Below are 18,868 nucleotides of genomic sequence, written 5' to 3'. Positions count from 1 at the left end.
ATCAAGTACAAGTGTACAAAATTTTCTACTTTCTGCCCAATTTTGATGTCCTTGTTGTATGCAAGATTTTAAGATGGGAAGATCATTTGGAGAATTATTTATGGTTAATATTTTTTGAAATATTTAAAAATAATTTAAAATTAAATTTGATAAATTTTAATAAAAAATATTTAAATAAAATAATTAAAATAATATTTAAAAAAAATATAGTTTTCATCCTGTAATTTCAACACCAAACAACTGCAAGCTCACACCACAATTAGAATGATGAGAGCAATATAGAGTGATCATGATTTAGTAAATTAAATTATTAAAAACTTCTTAATGTAATTATTAATTTCAACTAAATTTATTATTTTTCATTATTTTATTTCAATTTTTTAATTTTTAGAAAGTTAAATCAATTTAAAATTTTTAATAATTTTTTATATTCAATGAAAGTTCAATAAATTGGGTAATAATTTGTGAGTAGCATATGATTCTCCTTCTTATTATAAAAAATAATTAATTTCAAATTAGATGGATGAAAACACTCAAGACCTCCTCAACTCCTTACACTTAGATTTTAGAAATAAAGTATAAATTGTGGCAACAAAATATTTTTTAGGAAGATTAAGTTTTTATAAGTTTCAAACCTTCAAAAATCTCCACTTTTTCAACATATTTCATTACCCTATTTTATCTTTAAAATTTTTTTATACATTTTTCTTAAAAATAGAGAGGAAAACTAATTAATAAAATTATTTCTAATTTTCTTAATAAATATTTTTAATTTTATCAATAAAACATTTAGCAATGGTATTCTTTTAACTAAAATTAATTTTTTAATTTTAATTATTATGATTATATATAAATCATCAATTTTATAAATTAAACATCATAATCAAGCCCATCCCTTCAGGAAATAGGAATTTTTTTTTTTTGCCAGATTCTAGAATCTAGACCTAGCATATTCTTAAAAATAAACATGTAGTGCATATGAATATTTAATATATGGAAAGTTAGTGGTGATACTTTTACCAAATTAAATAATTAAAGTTCATTTGGAATTCAGTTTAGCAGTCATCTAGTAAATAATTTAATATATGGAATTTAATTAGAAATAAATATTATTAAATTAAAATTCATTGATTTCTAGAGTCATATTCTAATATATTATAAGGAATTTTATGGATAGAAAGTTCATTTGACATTACTATTTGAGTTACTGGATAGAAAAATATTATCTTAAATATGTCTTAAAAACTCTTAAATTTAATTTTAATTCCAATTTATTATAATTTGATCATAAAAATTATAAAATAATTATTTCAAACTATTTTTTCAATAACAATTAAAAAAAATTTCAACCTCAATTTTAACTATACTGGAAATTATGCTCTAAGCCAATTCTATGAATAGCCAATGCATTTGCTCGGATACTCCAAAGAAAAAAAAAAAAAAACCAATAAATTAAAGATACTTAGGAGAAATGGGGCTCTTTGCTCCATTAAAGAAGATGGAAACCATAATGATATATAGCAAATGGGCTGTTTGAGTGGGATGTTTGAAAGTGATTTGGTTGATAAAAATAATGGAAGATGGTGGCAGTCGTGTGGAAAGCACACTCCTCACTTATTTCCTAATATTATCTCATCCCACACGATTCCTTCTCCTCAACCATTAGAGTGCTCTCCAATTCAGCAATCCATTTTCACAGTTTTGTGCATCTTCTTGGGAAAAAAAAGAGATATTGGGTATGAGTCATTCATTAATTAGATCTTTTGAAGTATTTACACAGTATAATATACATTAATTAAATATATAACTAAGCCCATTAATTAACTTAAAGATATTGGCTTTGATCAGGATCAAAATCGTTACCTCATAGCCTTAGAGACTATTCCAACACTAGCAATATTCTACTTCATGCAGGGAGTTAATTTCTTTATTCAAAAGCAATTCCTGCGAGCAATATTTCAAAGATAAAGCTAGGATAGCGAGTACCTTCTCGCAGTTGTGTTGCTAAGTAGTATTATGAACTCTTTTCTCACCAAAAACAAAAGAAGAAAGAAGGCACAACACGTTAAGATGATAATAAAGGTGGTATAAAATATAGATATAGCGTAACGTAATTATTGAGTAAGCAAACATGAAAGAAAGCAAATCATTATTAGATGTGAAAGAAGCAAGAAATTAAGTTCCTCAATTAGCAAGTTTTAATTACAACAGTTGATGACCCAAGAACCGATATGAAATTACAATGTAGCTGAACAAAATCTACGCAAGCTGGAAACTATTGTGATTAAGTAACTAGCCAGTTATAGTATATGTGCTTAACAAAGACATGTAACTGAAGAAACGTAACGCTTGAAAAGCTTGCATATATATATATATATATATACATGTATATGCAAGCTTTTCAAGCGTTAAGTTTCTTCAGTTATATGTCTTTGTTAAGCACATACACTATAACTAGCTAGTTATATGATTACGATCTGCAACTGATAAGAGAGCTGTTTTCTTCTTTTGTCTTGTTCCATAGTCATGCTTTAGTCATGACTGATGAGCTTCTGGTCAGGTATAACTGCATGACTTAAAAGTGCATATCATCTGTTTTGGGAAAGATAGCTTGCTCTTCTTAATTCATCATCTCCACTTACCAGAACAATAATGTCTTAGTTACTTGCTTTCTTTCACTACTTAATTCATTAATTGTTACATATAATTCTTTGCTAATTGATCATATTTGATTCAAATTATAAATTATGTGCATCCATTGTTATTTTCTGTTGTATTCATAATTTTCAGAAGGAAAGTCATAGTTAATTAGATGATGATCAAAAGGTTGGATCTTGGTTTGCTGTATCTCAAGAGACTTTATCAGATAATGAGGTGGTGACAAGGGGGTGTGTGTGTGTGTGTGTGTGTGTATAATTGTTATATGCATACGTACCTATATATTTATGTATATATATTGATCTTCACCAAATATACTAAACAATTATGATCATATCTGATCAAGAATTCTCCTTGGACCAACTCTGTGTATATCATTTTATTTTTCTTATTTTTTTTTCTCTCCATGCCTTGTTGTTAATTACCATTCTGGGAAGATATGAAATTCTTTTTTTTTTTCAGATGAAATTCAATTTTGTTTGCTTATACATACATGAATAAATCTTATTACTGGTAAAGAATTTGCCATTTTCAATTCTTGATCAATAATGGTTATAACCTTTGTATCACCATATAAATAGTATGTGGATTTCTGATAAATAAATAAAAGTATACATATCTTCTTCGTCTTCCATTAGTGGCCATACCCCACTTTTGCCTCCACCATATACTCCATAACAAGCTTCTTCCCTCTATAAATACACTTCTTGAGGGCGTGTGTCCTCCACACTTTGAACTCTCCTCCTCCTCAATCACTATCACCATTATAATACATCTTTATCATTTCCAATCCTTTATCATTTTCTTCCATGGCAACCAACACCAATAATAAGTTTCCTCCGGCAATTAATGATGTTGAGCAACAGGGGACAGTACTAGAGCTTCAAGAAGCCAATAAGGAGGACTTCGACTACTCAAAAAGAGCACAATGGCTACGAGCAGCTGTTCTTGGGGCCAACGATGGTTTGGTCTCCACTGCATCGCTGATGATGGGTGTTGGTGCTGTGAAACAAGACATCAAGGCCATGATACTTACTGGTTTTGCAGGGTTGGTAGCTGGGGCTTGTAGTATGGCAATAGGTGAGTTTGTGTCTGTGTACTCACAGTTGGACATAGAGTTGGCTCAGATGAAAAGAGACGAGCAAAGAGGAGGTAATAATAATGGAGGAAAACAAGAAAATGGAGGTGAAGAAAAAGGAGAGAAAGAGAGTTTGCCAAATCCACTGCAAGCAGCTGCAGCCTCAGCTCTTGCCTTTTCAGTGGGTGCAATGGTGCCACTACTGGCTGCTTCTTTTATAAGGAACTATAACGCGAGGCTAGGTGTCGTAGTTGGTGCAGTGAGTTTGGCTTTGGTGGTTTTTGGGTGTTTAGGGGCTGTATTGGGGAAGGCACCAGTGGTTAGGTCTTCTGCTAGGGTTTTGGTTGGAGGACTAATGGCTATGGCCATAACGTTTGGACTAACCAAGTTGATAGGGTCAAGTGCTCTGTGAGCTGTGATTTATCCAATTTTTTTTTCAAATTCGAAATTTCACAGCTCTGAAAATAATTTGTACAATCGCAAAGCTTTTGCGAATGCTTTTCTTTTCCTCGTGGAGTTGCGTGTGTTGTAACTAGGTTTGATTGTGTTTGGTGTGACATGAGCATGGAAAGAATGTTGGTTTGGTGTAACATTTGAAGTGGAAGAAGGGCAAGAACTGAGTCTGTTAATTAGCTGTTGCGTCTTAGCTCATCATGTGTTTAATTTCAACACTTGCACAAAAAGATGCTCAACAATATTCAAGCACTGAACTTTAACGGTTTGAATTTTAGTATTTATTTTTTAAATAAATTTTTAATATACCAATAAATTATATGGATAAATTTTTATTTAAACTCTATTCACTATAGATTCAAGAATGTAGGACTCGTATATTTAATAAATAAGTGTTAAATCTGATTTTTGGGCCAGACTGGCACTAGAACTTAGATCAGCATAAGACTCCAAAATCTGTAGTAAATCTAATTATTTCTAACCCAAATATAAAGCCCATAAAAGTAGTCTAATTTCAAAAAAGCAAAGGGACAGAGTCCGGTCATAAATTGGATTATCTAACGGGGAGCATTACTTACCCGACCTGTAAACAAATAAAAACAATAATATGGAGAGCTCAGCTCACCCTCACAATCCTCAATATAAATAAATCAATAATTGAGCTCCCTCCATCAACAGTATTAAGTATCTCATGCATCCGAGCATTTGCACATAAATAAGTTTACAACTTCAAAAATTAGGTTATTACAACTCTATATAAAAATAATATACTACTATTACATGCGGAGTTCTGGAATTGAACAAAAGATAATAAAAGTAAAACTAAACTTTTCTAGTTAATCCTGCTAGAAAAGAAAGCGGGTTATTTTCAATAAGTCCACCTGTCACTTGAGGAAAATAGTTGAACATGGGTGAGCATTCGATTCATAGAGTAAGATATTGATTTTAAATATAATTTTTATAACTATCTAGATCTAGTGCATTTCCTATATATGAAATGCAGCATAATCACATAGTATCAAACAATTCAAGCAATATTCATACAAAAGATAATTTGGAGCACTTACACACCCGTGTGTCACATCAATATATATATATATATATATATAGAAGCTGATCCCCTATACAACTAACTCTCTTAATTCCAATGCCTGTCAGCGAGGTCAACTCAAACTAAACTTTCTCTTAATAATCCAAGAGTGGAGGTCAGCAAAATCAATTCAAAGTTGTACTCACTTCGACTTATCCATATACAAGGATCAGGTCCCAACGCGAGTCAAGCTCTAGCTGCGACTACCCGTCTTACTCAAGTCCACATCCATACCATACGCACATCAACACATGCGCACAGCTCCAAATTACCTTAAGACGACATTCACAAACAAGTTTAATAAAATATGCAACAAGAGAGCGTGCCTAGCATTTAACTAAATATAAACATAGGTATATGTGAATGCATGAGCATGCCTTAAATATAAATTATTAATATTAAAATTATAAATAAAATCAAGATCAATTCATAGATTAACCGAAGATCACTGAGGCGACTAAGAAGAGAAAAAATGTTAACTTGGATCACCTAAATAATTATATTCATGAATTTATTAATATTAAAACAAAACAATGACTTGAAAAGTTAAAGATACACTAAATTTTATACCAAAAATTCAGCAGAGTTTTTTTATATACCTAGGACCTTCCCAACCTATAAAACAGCTCAAATAACACTTGTTATTCTAAAGGCCTTAGGCCCACAACACATCAATAACATAATGCCCCTCCTGAGCAACCAAATCTCATATATTTACACTATTTAGCTATCAAGTTTAAAACTAATATTTTGCAAAAACTATCTAAACTAACCCTAAAAATTTTATAATTATGCCCCGCAGTCCTTAACGATGTTATTATATTAATATAATTGGAATCATAATTTTCTAACTACCCACGAATATTTTATAAATTTTATTCTAAACGCAACCTTAGGTAAAACAGAGTATTTGGAGTTCCGGTTTACTTATACCAATTTTGACAGTTGGAATGCGTCCAGGGTGTCTAAAAATGGTGGGAAGCACTATAATATTGATCCATTTCCGAAGTGGGTCCGACAGCCTATGTGTCTAGCCCGAAAATGCAGTTCCGGTCGCCGATAAAATTTTCTCAAAATGAAAATACCTACGAGATGCCTACAGCACTAGAAGTTTGAATATAGTTTTTCTTTAATTAAAAAGATCCATTAAAGATCAAAAAAATTATTGGTAAGTTTGTGGGACCCACCAAATTTTTGATACCAGAAAAATTCCAAATTGTTCTTGTTGTGAAGCTCTTGACAAGTGGAGCTCGCTAGTGATCTTGGAATTTCGGTAGGGTTCACGGTTTGAGAGAAATCTAGCTCAGAAGTCGAAAATGGCTAAAACTTTCCAGCATAATTCGCACAAACCACTTGATAAAAATTGATAAAATTGATGTCATGGAAAGCTCTCGAGGAGTAGAGCAAAATTAAGATAAAACTGGGTTCAATTGGTGGCCAGAATCATCGAAAATGGGGAAAAGAAGTGAAACAGCGCACGTGAGGAGGAAGGAAGTTTGGGTGTGTTTTCTAGCTGGAAAACGAGGCAACTGTGGTGGGGAAGGTCGCTGGTGGGGCGTTGGCAATGGAGAAAGCAGGGGGGAGTGGTGGTCGACGGCGGAGGTGAGAGAGGAGAGAGAAAATGAAGAGTGAATGGGAGGAGCTCAAAAGCATGGGGGAGAGGGAGAAAGGAAGAAGAAAAAGGGCCGGTCTAATTCGATTCAGGACACCCAGAATTTGATTTTTGTTATGTCCTGGGACCTGAAACGAAGCCTGAAAATTTCAAAAAAATTATAAGAAACTTAAAAAAATTTATGGAGTCCAGATATATTTTTAAACTTACTACTTTATCTTTAAATTAATTTTTAAAAATTATTAAAATTAATTATCTGAAAAAATAAAAACCCAATTTTAAAAACTTAGAAAATTCAAATTAAATACCATAATATTTAATACATTAAAATATTAAAATTTACACATAAAATAATTATTTAAAAATTTATGATATTACAATAAGGCTCATCATATATAATGTGTTTTGAGTATATAATAAATTAGACATAGGCAAGAAAAATCTAATTATATATATGTTTTGAATGATATTATATTAACATGGAAATAAAATTTGAAAAGAAAAAGAGCTTTACGTGTTCCTCTTTGGTCAAAGATTAGTGCTTTTACTTAGAAGTTATCAAAATCTAAAGTTCATTGCATTGAATAAATTGGTCTGTAAAATTATCCTTACCATCACGCTGTTAGCATAATTTTCTGAAATACGGAGAAAGAACGCAGTTTTTAATTAGAAATAAAAGAAATTTTGCGGTTGACTAGCTCAAGTGTCTAGCTATTGATTTTTTTCATCTAAATATAATTTATTATAAATTTAAAACACATGAAATGTGATGAGATTCATTTATTAACATAAATATTATGTGTTTATGCCTTAAATTATGGTAGTCCCACATGCTAAAATTTTTCATCAAAATTGCGCCATTCTCATGGTTTGACACAGGCGGATTGTAAGTCATTTTTGGGAATTTGAATTTGTGACTTCAAGGATTTGAATTAAATCGAGTAGGTCAACACTAAAGTTAATTTTCAGTTTTTAACAATTTGAGTTCAATTTTGAATTAATTTAAAGGAATTTTTAATTTCGATTTCAATTTTAATATATATGCAATCCTAAGATTAATTTTTTTTTTAATTCCCTGTTTGTGTCGAATTGAGCAATTAATTCTAATTTAATTCAAATATAATTACAATTGGACTCTGCCGAGTTCCAAATCAGTTCACTTATGGAATCATTGACCAAAACCAAACTTAAATCGACCCTAACTTAAAAGGATCCTACATAATTACATTGCCACAGCAAATTACATTAATTTATTATTTTTTATTTGGAGTTCTTAATTATTTTGATTGGCTGACAATTTTATCGTTGAAATAAGACATTATTTGAAGACTTCGAATAAAGGTTCACAAGTTAATTTAAAACTTGAACATTTTTTTTTTTTGTTAAATTTCAAAAAAAAAAAATGTTTGAAACAATTTCGAAAATTATAAACCAAGTGAATTTTAGCAGGAGGGATCACCAAGGGTAATATAACTGAGAAATGTCAAAACAAATCATAACTGGAACTTGATTTATTGCAAATAGCAAACGAAAGATTTAACGCTCCACCACCAAATTACGAGGAAAAGAATTTGTTAATATAGAACTCAGAAATTTTCCAACAAAAGATAAGATAGCATCAGCCATGAGTCATAATTCTCCAGCTTTATAACCCGATTGTTGTAATTGCTTGATTACATAGAACTCTTTCTCCTATATCACCACCCAGTAAATGAACATGATATCCAAATTCAGCAAGGCATGACATCCATTCCCGCTCCACCGATTTGGACAAAGGGCCTCCTCATGCAGGAGAAACACTCTCTTATCCAGTATAACAATATCGTCTCACAATCGAACCTCCGACAAAACCTCTGCATCTTTACATTAGACAACCAATACAACCTTGGAAGTATTTGTGAAAGCACACCCAGCCAATCCTTCTACCTTATATCTAAGGTATCTTGAAAATGTTCTTCAGTTTGACCACCAGCTTCCACTCCTCCATAGACAGATCATCCTATAAATTATAAAGCAAAGGTAAGCCATCAAGTAGAAGTAGATCCTACAATTAAATAAATTTAACATTATTTTGTCCAGATTTAAGTCAACAAACTTACCCGATAATTAGTCTTCAGAACATCAATTGATCTCCTTGTAACGTGGCTGATAAGTAAATCATTAATCTCAAAATGTCTGCCAAACATTTTTTGCTGCTCCTCAGGGTTGGAGCCAACAATCTGCCAAATATCCAAAACACCCAATCAGACCAAATCTAACATGTTTTTTGGTACAATGGGAAGGCACACGAAGGCAGACCAAATTCAATATAACGCTGATGTTCATAAAAAATTAACAATTGACCATACCTTAATGGCAACCTTCTGGCCCTTCTTGGCACAATCAACAGGCTTATGGTTGTTCTCAATGGAAGCAATCCGACCAATGTCAATAAAATCTCTCTCAGGAATACAAATTGGAGTCCCAACCTGTAAGAAAAGCATAGCATGATGAGGGTTCAGCTAATACCATATATACTTGCAGTACAAAGGATAACACATTTATGGCATAAACCTAATGATATACTAGCATTGGCATCATTGCAAACAACATAAGGGAAATTGGCTAACCCAGGCTACCATGATTGTGTGGCCCTACCCTTGGCATTAGTTTAACAATAAGCAGGAAGCCTAACTTGTTAGATACCGAGGCTATATGTCCAAAATTCAAACCCTCATCGAACATATAAAGGCCGGATTTGACTAAAACCGCTTGAAGCAAATTGAAATCAGACCAGACAATTTTGACCAGTTTGGTCTCGTTTCGGATCAAAAACCATATTTTTCACTTTTTAAAAAAATAAAAATGGAAAAAGATTTTGACCGTCAGATTTGATCAAATTGGATTGAACCAAACCAAAACTAAACTAGAACCCAACCAGAACCGAGGACAAAACTGGTCAAAATGCCCTTGCTCACAAGAGGACAAAAAACCAAAAATGACCTCAAAACAGCATATACCTTAGCTATGCCATCGGCAACATCAACTCCCAAGACAATTGGATCTTTCTTGTTGAAAATGCAATTTGGTAAAATCTGAAGAATGCATGGGAAGACTGCTTCATCTGCAGCTTCCTTCTTCTTTTCCTCCTTCAGGTTGTCAATATAAGCCTTGAATTGATCAAATAAGTGATAGATAATATCAGCAATGAAAATCTTTACACCCAATTCATCTGCAAGTTCCCGAGCCTCTTGGGTCACTTTGACATCAAATGCCAAGATAGTGGCATATTCCTTTTTCTTCTCAAGCATCACGCTCGCCTTCATAACATCCTTTTTGTGTACTGGGCCTATGCCTATGCCACTAACAGGAATGCTCACTGCAGGTGACTTCAAAAACTCCAGCAATGCTTCCAATGACCCAAGGGTAGATGCTTGGACATAGACTCCCTCACCACTCTTATCAATCCGGCTCATCACTGACCTCATGTCTTCCATTGCTGTTTCCATGACATCATCCAAATCATCATCAGGTCCTACCACATATAGACCTGTGCCAGCAATAGCATGCTCAAGGCCCTACAAAAGAATAGGACAAAAGAAATCATAAATTCATTTGATAGGAACGGTCAACAGTTGATGAACATTGAAAATGCAAACACAAGTGCCAGGAATATGTATTCAGAGCCACTCATTTGCTTGAAATTGGCATTTTATTACCATACTATGCAAACTAAAATCACCTGTGCAGTAATCTTGATGCCCTGTGCAGCCTTGATTTCTTTATGGTGTATATATGCACCCTGAAATCAGACAACCACTAAATCAACATCCAACGTAAGATAGGGGGAGAGAGAGAGAGAGAGAGAGAGAGAGAGAGAGATGTATAATTATGGAAGCTATTCCTGAAACAGATAACAAGATGCATGAATATCTAAATCATTACACAAGATAGTAAACTGCACGAGAAGATCTTCATATTTTTGAAAGCTCTCAAACAATGAAGTGAAAACAAGCTCGAATCACCTCCCATTTTAAGAACAATAACATGAAAGAGAAAATGGTAACCAAGAAACTTGCATACATTGCAAGGTCATTATCTACAGTAATGACTTTCCAAATGAACAAATGATAAAACATAAATCATTGTCAAGGAAAACATCATCTTCATCAATGAATTGAAAACAGGCCTGAATCACATCCCATTTTAAGAACAAGAACGTTAAAGAGAAAATGGTAACCAAGAAACATGCACACATTGCAAGGTCATTGTATACAGCAATGACTTTCCAAACGAACAAATTGATAAAAACAAGCACCAATCAAATCCCATTTTAAGAACAAGAATATTAAAAACATAAGAAGAATAATAACATTAAAGAGAAAATGATAACCAAGAAACTTGCACACATTGCAAGGTCATTATCTACAGCAATGACTTTCCAAATGAACAAATGATAAACATAAATCATTGTCAAGGAAAACATCATCTTCATCAATGAAGTGAAAACAAGCCAGAATCACATCCCATTTTAAGAACAAGAACATTAAAGAGAAAATGGTAACGAGCAAGGTCATTATCTACAGCAGTGACTTTCCAAATGAACAAATTAATAATAAAAAAAAAAAGCCCCAATCATATCCCATTTTAAGAACAATATTAAAAACATAAGAATAATTCTATTTCTACTCTATTGCTCTCTCTCTCTCTCTCTCTCTCTCTTCTATGTTCCCTCTCAACTTACTACTACTACTACCATTAAGGCAACTCCCATATTATTGCAACTATTTTAAATTTCACAAAATTAGATGACCTACTAGCATCTATTTTTATTTATTAATGAGCGGATAAATTTCACTTGTTGTCCCTGTACTTAAAGCGTTGTGAAAGTGTAGTCTTTAAGCTTTAATTTGTAACATAAAACTCCTTCAATATTAATTTAATAAACATAAAAGCCCCTTTAACTTATAATAACCGGTTTTCCAGTTAAAAAATTAATTTAACATATTTTAAAATTAAAAGGAAAAGAAGAAAAGATTTAAATACCCTTCACCTACCCTCAATCTCTGCCTCTTCCTTACCCACCCATTCCATCCCTCTCTCTCACCTCACCCCACTCTCAAACTCTCACCAAAATCATGAGACAGATTAATGGCTTCTCTGCAACCGGTAGAAGGCTGCACAGGTGATGGAGAGGAGTAGCTAGGCTCTGTGCCACGGGGTTCCTTACTGCATCACGTTGGTGAATCGTGACAAGCAAGAGGCTGCTTCAACGTGTCACCTCGTTGTGGTCCAGCCACATGCAATTGCTGGAAGCTCTGATGGTCTACATATAAATGCACTCGATGGGCAATAAAGTTGGATTAGGAGGGAAGAACAAATTATATATATATATATATAATCAGTGGGCAACACAGTTGGATTTTGAACCAACTGCAGGGAGAACGAGTTATGAGCCTGCCTTCTATTCAAATACAACAAGAGTATCAAAAAGCCCATCAGGTTGCTCTCACAGCTTCAATCAACAAAAGTTTTAATCTTCATCATCATCTTTCACAGCGTGTTTCAATTCCTATGGGTGTTAAATTAGAATGTCCCTTTTATTAAATTTTCAATCCTCCTTTTGATTATAATGGTAAATTTTGTGATTGTATATGATTCTGATTCTAATTGTAAATTGATTCAATTTGTCTTGGAATGATATGAGTTTTGAGATAATATGATTGTAGATTTGGAATTTATTCTAGTGAATGATTTTGGATTTGGCTTGTTTTGTATTATTTTGGATTGAATTTGAATTGTTTTTATTTGTGATATATTCTTGCTGGGAGATCAAATTGAGAAACGACAGTGTGTGAGAGAGACAAAGGGGTATTTGAGTCATTTTATTATGTTATAACTAGGAAACCAATTATTAGAAGTGAAAAGGACTTTTATATTTACTAAATTTTTAATGTTGTGAAGTTTTATGTTACAAATTAAAGTTTAAGGACTACATTATTACAACGATTTAAGTTCAGGGACAACAAGTGAAATTCATCCATTAATGCGCTGGTCATTTCCAGTTCATTTAACAAAAGAAATGAATTTCCAACAGCACTTTAACAGCTTGTACTTAAAAGAATGCATAAATCTCCTAAAGGATGCAGAATCATGTAAATTTAGCATTTCCTGAATCCTGAGTGCAACAAAACGTTGCTTTCGTGGGGTGAGAGGCCATTTTACAAGCATTTTACTGCTAAAACTGCTTCACATCATTTTATAAATCCCACAAGAGATCTAAAGAGTAAAAGACACGTTAAAAACATCTAAAAAAACATACCTTAACTCGGATCTCCTTCATGGGGTGAGGTGTCAATAAAGCTCGAATAGTAGTAACAATGGGCCCCTAGAAAGCAAAATTAATTAGCAGGATTAGAAACACGCATTTTATCATACCTTAAAAATGAAGAAGATTTGAGCATACCTGCAAGCCACAAACAACTATTTGATCTCCCTCATGAAGAACACCATTGACCAACACGACATCAATTGTTGTTCCATGGCCTTCAATGACCTTGACCTCCAATACCGTACACTGGCAAACAGTGCAAAACAACAATAAAATATTTGCATTTTCTTAAGGTGGTACATTCATCAAAATATGAAAACTCAGAAAGTATGGATACCTGCACTTCATCACTAAATGTGAGTTTCTCAACCATAGTTTTCTGACTCCACTGAACCAGTAACAATAGCAAATCAGGGATACCCTCTCCACTAAAAAACAGCAAAAAGTTAATCATATTAGTACCTGACCACAGAAAGTAAAGACAAGGAAGGGTACAAATACAATTGGATTTTATGTCTAACGAGGGTCAGACCTCAGAAAGGGTTATAGGTTAATGGCGTACCTAATAGCACTTGTAGGGACTATACTGAACGTTTCTCCCATTTCCTTGTTTTTATAGTACAGTTCAGTATTTAGCCCTTGTTCCTTGAATTGAGTTATAATCTAAAATCCAAACAAAAACGGAAATACAAAATTTTAGTATGGGCAAGCAAACTTGAAAATACATAAAGCAAGTGTTAGACTTGCTTGACCTGTGTAAGTCTCATATTGAATTCATTCTGCACATCTTTTGACTGTTGCTTCATTGCCTTCACTATTGGTGCATTGCGACAAACTTTCCATCCATAGAGTCTGTCCACCTGCAAATATTGAAAAAATAATAATACAAAATACCATAAATGAAGGGAGATAGAGCCAAAGCTCTACTTGATAAAAATAATAATAATGATAAAACCTCACCTTATTCAATGCAACAATGAATTCTGTATTTCTCATCTTCAAGAGATTGAGTGATTCTATTGTTTGAGGCTCCAAGCCATGCATAATGTCAACAACCAAGATCGCAATATCGCACAAACCTGAACCCCTTGACCGCAGATTAGTAAAAGACTCATGGCCGGGAGTATCAATAACCAATAGACCAGGGACTTTCAATTTTGCATCAGCTTTCAATTCCTTAGTTCTCTCTCTTATGTTCTCAGCGGGAAAGTATGTTGCACCAATCTGCTGTGTTATACCCCCAGCCTCCCCTTCCTGAACATTAGTGCCTCGGATACAATCCAGCAACTTGGTTTTACCAGTATCAACATGGCCCATAATACAGCAAATTGGAGAACGGAGGTTTTCTTCACCCTGTTTAGGAGTGGCATCTGAAGGTGACGTTTTATTCTTTGAAACAGCTTCTTTTCTTCTATTTTTACAAGTAATTTCAACTTCAGGTTGAGATTTCTTATTTTCAGCATCCAGAGACTTAACTGGCTGTGAGGGAACAGGAGTTTTGGATGCAACTGCTGCAGGCTTTGAGGCTGCAGGAGGAATTGTAAAATTAAAAACAAGAAAACAAAAATTACTGAATTAACCAACAATCAAAAGCAAAAGCGCATAGAAAAGAAAACAAATCCAGAAGGAAAATTCGGCAATGAACCTAACCTGCAGATTGAGAAGCTAAAGCAGCGCTCTTTTTCTCTTTCTTTACAACAGTTTCAGGTTCAGAATCAATCTCCTCATCATCAAAAGCACCCTTAACATTAAGATTAACATCATCCCAGCTCTTTGCATCCCATTCCTCCTCCTCCTCATCATCATCACCACCACCTTGCTCCCTTCCATTCTCCTCAGCTCCATTGACAACTTGTGGTTCCTCTTCCATATTTACTGGTTCCTCCTCTTCAACATTTTCTAATTCCATAGATTCTACCTGAGGCTCAGCATCTTGTTGTTCTGGCTCTTTTTCTTTATTTTCAACATTTTCGTCCACCTTAGTTGGAGCAGCACCATTTGCATAATGATGAGTTGGTTTTGACTTCTTCGTCTGGTACTTGGGTCTTTTTGTTGATACACCTTCTTTGTCCACTGTTGGGATGGTAATACCAGCATTAGCAAGTATTTGATTCCTCATAGCCTCTAAACGTCGTTGTTCCTCCTTCTGCTTTCCTGTTAAGAGTTTGCCTTCTTGTTTCTTCTTCAAAAGTTTCTCCTTTTCCCTCTCCTTCTTCCTGCGCCTAGCCTCTTCTGCTTGCCTCTCAAGTTCTTCCTGCCTACGCCTTTCCTCTTCTTCCTTCCTCCTCTTCTCCTCTTCCTCTCTGGCCTTCCTCTCCTCCATTTCTTTTCGCCTAGCAATTGCTTCTTGCATCTCTCTAACATGCTTTGGCACCTTCTTCTCAGAAGCTTTACCTTTTGTATCATTCTTTTTTGGTTCATTTGTTTCTGTTTTCGCTTCTTCTACTTTTTCTTCCTTCCTTTCTGAAGCAACAGCTGCAGCTGCTGCTGCAGCTTTCTTCTCCTTCTCCTTCTCCTTCTTCTTTTTCTTCTTCTTTGCCGCAGCAGACTCTTCTTTTTCTTCTTCACCTTCCTTCTCAGCCACAGCATCCACTGATGCGACTGGATCACTCTGCACCAGAACACTCTCCGCTTGTTGAGGAGGAGCAGAGGGTTTTTCAATTGGCATCCCATCACCAAGCTCTGCGAGAATCTTATCCAAATCTTCCTCTTCTTGAGCTGTCCTACCACTCTTATTCTTCTTCTTCTTCTTGTTCTTTGAAGTTTCTGCAACCACATCACCCATGTGAACCTGAGCAGCACTAGCTTCAACAATGCTAGGTGGTTGCTCAGCCATGTTAGCTATCTCACTTCCTTCCCCATCATTTAATGTAGCAGAAACACTATTAGAATTCCCCTTTTTCTTAGATGACTTCTTTTTACCTGTAAATGCAATAACCACCCCATCTTCATCCTCAACATCTGCTACATCATCACTAGTTTTAACAGAACCAGACACAGAAGCCTCTTCATCATTCCCCTCATCAACCAATGCTGAACTGAACTTATTACCACCCTTCTTGGTGGACTTGGATGACTTCTTTTTACCTGAGAAAGTAATGGCAGCAACATCTTCATCCTCATCCTTTTCCTCCTCATTGTCATCTAACACATCAAAACTAGCTGCCGCAAACCCACTACCACCACCCTTCTTGCCACCCTTGGAGGATTTCTTTTTCCCGGTAAACTCAACAGCTGGCATATCATCACCACCATTCTCAACTTTATCAACCACATCACCTTCATTATCATCATCAGGCAGATCAGCTGCAGCACTGAACAAACTAGTGCCACTCTTGTTATCCTTCTTTGATGCTTTTTTCTTTCCAGTAAAGCTCACAACCGGTTCATCCTCTACGTCACTATCTTTATCACCTGTTAAGTCAGACTTCTCCTCCTCATCATTATCTTCATCCCCAAGTAACCCAAAGCTTGATGCTGAAAAGACACTGTTACCCCCACTCCTCTTTCCTTTCTTCTTCTTTGCTGCAAAGACAATCTCCTGCACTTCTTCATCCTCTTCCACGTCCTGCTTTTCCTCATCCTCTTTAGACTGCAAACCTTTTTTATTCCCCTTTTTGCCCTTCTTCCCCGCAACCGCAACTTTCTCCTCCTGAATTTGAGGCTCCTCTGACAAATCCGTACCAATTGAGTACTCATCATCGTCGATCACCAGCTGCTTTTTCTTCAATTTTCCACCACCCACAGCGAGTGAGTTCTCTTCATCACGTGCAGTTGGCTTCTTTCGACCCATCGATAAAACTCAAATTAAGGTCAATCTGCAACCAAAAAAAAAAAAACATAATAATAAAATAAAATAAAATCGTACAAACCTTTTGGGGTTTCATGGTTTAAATGAATTCCACAAAATTTTGTGAAATTCAATTGAAGTCCATATATCATGTGATTGGCTTGTAAAAATTTTAAAATTGAATTTCATGGAATTGGTTATAACTAAAGTCACTTCCTATCAGATTTGACGGAATTTGAAATGAATTGCACAAACTTAAAATATCAAAATTTTTTGGACAAAATGCCCATGTATTTATCACAAACACACATCCACTCACTCAATCTCTCTCTCTCTCTCTCTCTCTCTCTGTCAACCTTCTTCCACCCGCTCCCCTTCCCCCACCCCACCCCCCACAACCCCTCTCTCCCTCTCTCTCCCTACCTTTCTCTCCCTATCACTCTCCTCATTTAATCATTCTCTATCATTATGCTCTTAAATGAAGACATTATTTATGCTGTTAAATAGACGTCACATATATATTATTAATTGCTTTATATACTTGTTATAAATTTATTAGATACAAGGTTTTTTTTATATAGGAAGAAATTTTAATTTTTTATTTTATTATAGAGGATGGTTTAGAAAGTGTGTATAAACTAGAATTCATTTCAAATAAATTTTAAGTTTGTATTTGATTTGAACCAAACACTATGAAAATCACTGATCAAAATCAGAAAAAAAAATAACAAAGATATACATCTTGATGAATAAGAACCCTCATCCGTCCACAACCAGATCTAAACAAATCAAATTGGAGGATGAAAGACCTCAAAACCTGATAATCATAAAAATTGCTCAAATTTGCAGATACGAATAGTAATATTGAAGGAGAGAAAAGAGCAGTGAGCTTACTTGTTATGCGATGACGGCTAAAATGATTGAAAATGAATGGAAATAAGAGAAGTAGATGGTGATTGACGATGAAGGTAGGGTTTATTTTTCTTTTTCTTTTTTTTCCCTCTCTGTATATATATGAAGCACAAGATGCAGTGTAACGAGAGCTTAATATGTCTCGGATAGACGAGAAGGGAAGCTTAGACGGAGAGATGCTTGTGATTACTTTCTTCTAGGGTTCTCTATGGGCCTTCTTAGAAGGCACGAGGCCCGTAGCCTTTGTTTAAGAAACATCGGCCCATAATCCACTACATTCCACGACCGACAATAATGTTAACCCCCTTCTGGGATCTGTTCTGATTTTATTTTTCACTTCGGTTTTAAATTTATATGAAAATAAAAATTTTATTAAAATTATCATAATTTTAATAATAATTTATTTTTATTATTAAATTTTATGTATGTGTGTTCTCTTATTTAAGATAAAAAATATATATTTTCATATTTAAAAATTAAGAAGTGTTTTTCTTTCTCTTTTATTTCAAATTCTTAGCATTTTTTTATTTTTTAATATTTAAAATATAAAAACTATTAAGATTTTTTTAACATTTTTGGATTTTTTAAAATCCTCAAAATCCTTAATTTTTTAATCAGTTAAAATAATATATTGGGAAAGTATTCTAATTTTACCCTCATGCTGTTTTAAAAGTTCAGAATTAAAATTATTATTAGATAAATTATACAAATGATATCTCAATTTATGGATATATAATAATAAAATATATAAAATTTAATTTATAACATAAAATATTTTAATTTTTAATTTAAATAATATAAAATTTCTTTATAAAATTTAGTAGTTAATTTTTAGGTAATTGATGTTGATATAATATTATTAAATTAAAAAATTATATTTTTATAAATTAATAATTTTAAATAAATATTAAATTATTAAAATATTAATATATATAATTTTAATTATTATAATTATAAGTAAATAG

The 18,868-nt window shown here is 33.7% G+C and overlaps 2 protein-coding genes across 2 annotated transcripts; one reads left to right on the top strand and one right to left on the bottom strand.

Annotated features, from left to right (window-relative positions):
* Positions 1-2,417: 2,417 nt before the first annotated feature.
* Positions 2,418-4,461, top strand: LOC110650028 (vacuolar iron transporter homolog 1). The gene has a single exon (XM_021804810.2). It carries the CDS (start codon positions 3,468-3,470, stop codon positions 4,146-4,148), a length of 681 nt encoding a protein of 226 aa, XP_021660502.1. The 5' UTR covers positions 2,418-3,467; the 3' UTR covers positions 4,149-4,461.
* A 3,985-nt stretch (positions 4,462-8,446) lies between these two features.
* LOC110650029 (eukaryotic translation initiation factor 5B) lies at positions 8,447-18,064 on the bottom strand. Its single transcript, XM_021804811.2, has 13 exons — positions 17,886-18,064; positions 14,852-17,019; positions 14,162-14,727; positions 13,954-14,061; positions 13,764-13,864; positions 13,539-13,629; positions 13,337-13,447; positions 13,193-13,258; positions 10,613-10,672; positions 9,891-10,448; positions 9,240-9,359; positions 8,991-9,110; positions 8,447-8,890 (listed from the first exon to the last, which is right to left on the bottom strand). Exons 2-13 carry the CDS (start codon positions 16,992-16,994, stop codon positions 8,825-8,827), a joined length of 4,110 nt encoding a protein of 1,369 aa, XP_021660503.2. The 5' UTR covers positions 16,995-17,019; positions 17,886-18,064; the 3' UTR covers positions 8,447-8,824.
* Positions 18,065-18,868: the final 804 nt, after the last annotated feature.

This window comes from Hevea brasiliensis, chromosome 16 (assembly GCF_030052815.1).
Source record: "Hevea brasiliensis isolate MT/VB/25A 57/8 chromosome 16, ASM3005281v1, whole genome shotgun sequence".
NCBI classification, from domain to species: Eukaryota; Viridiplantae; Streptophyta; class Magnoliopsida; order Malpighiales; family Euphorbiaceae; genus Hevea; species Hevea brasiliensis.
This window is presented reverse-complemented; position numbering and strand designations above follow the sequence as displayed.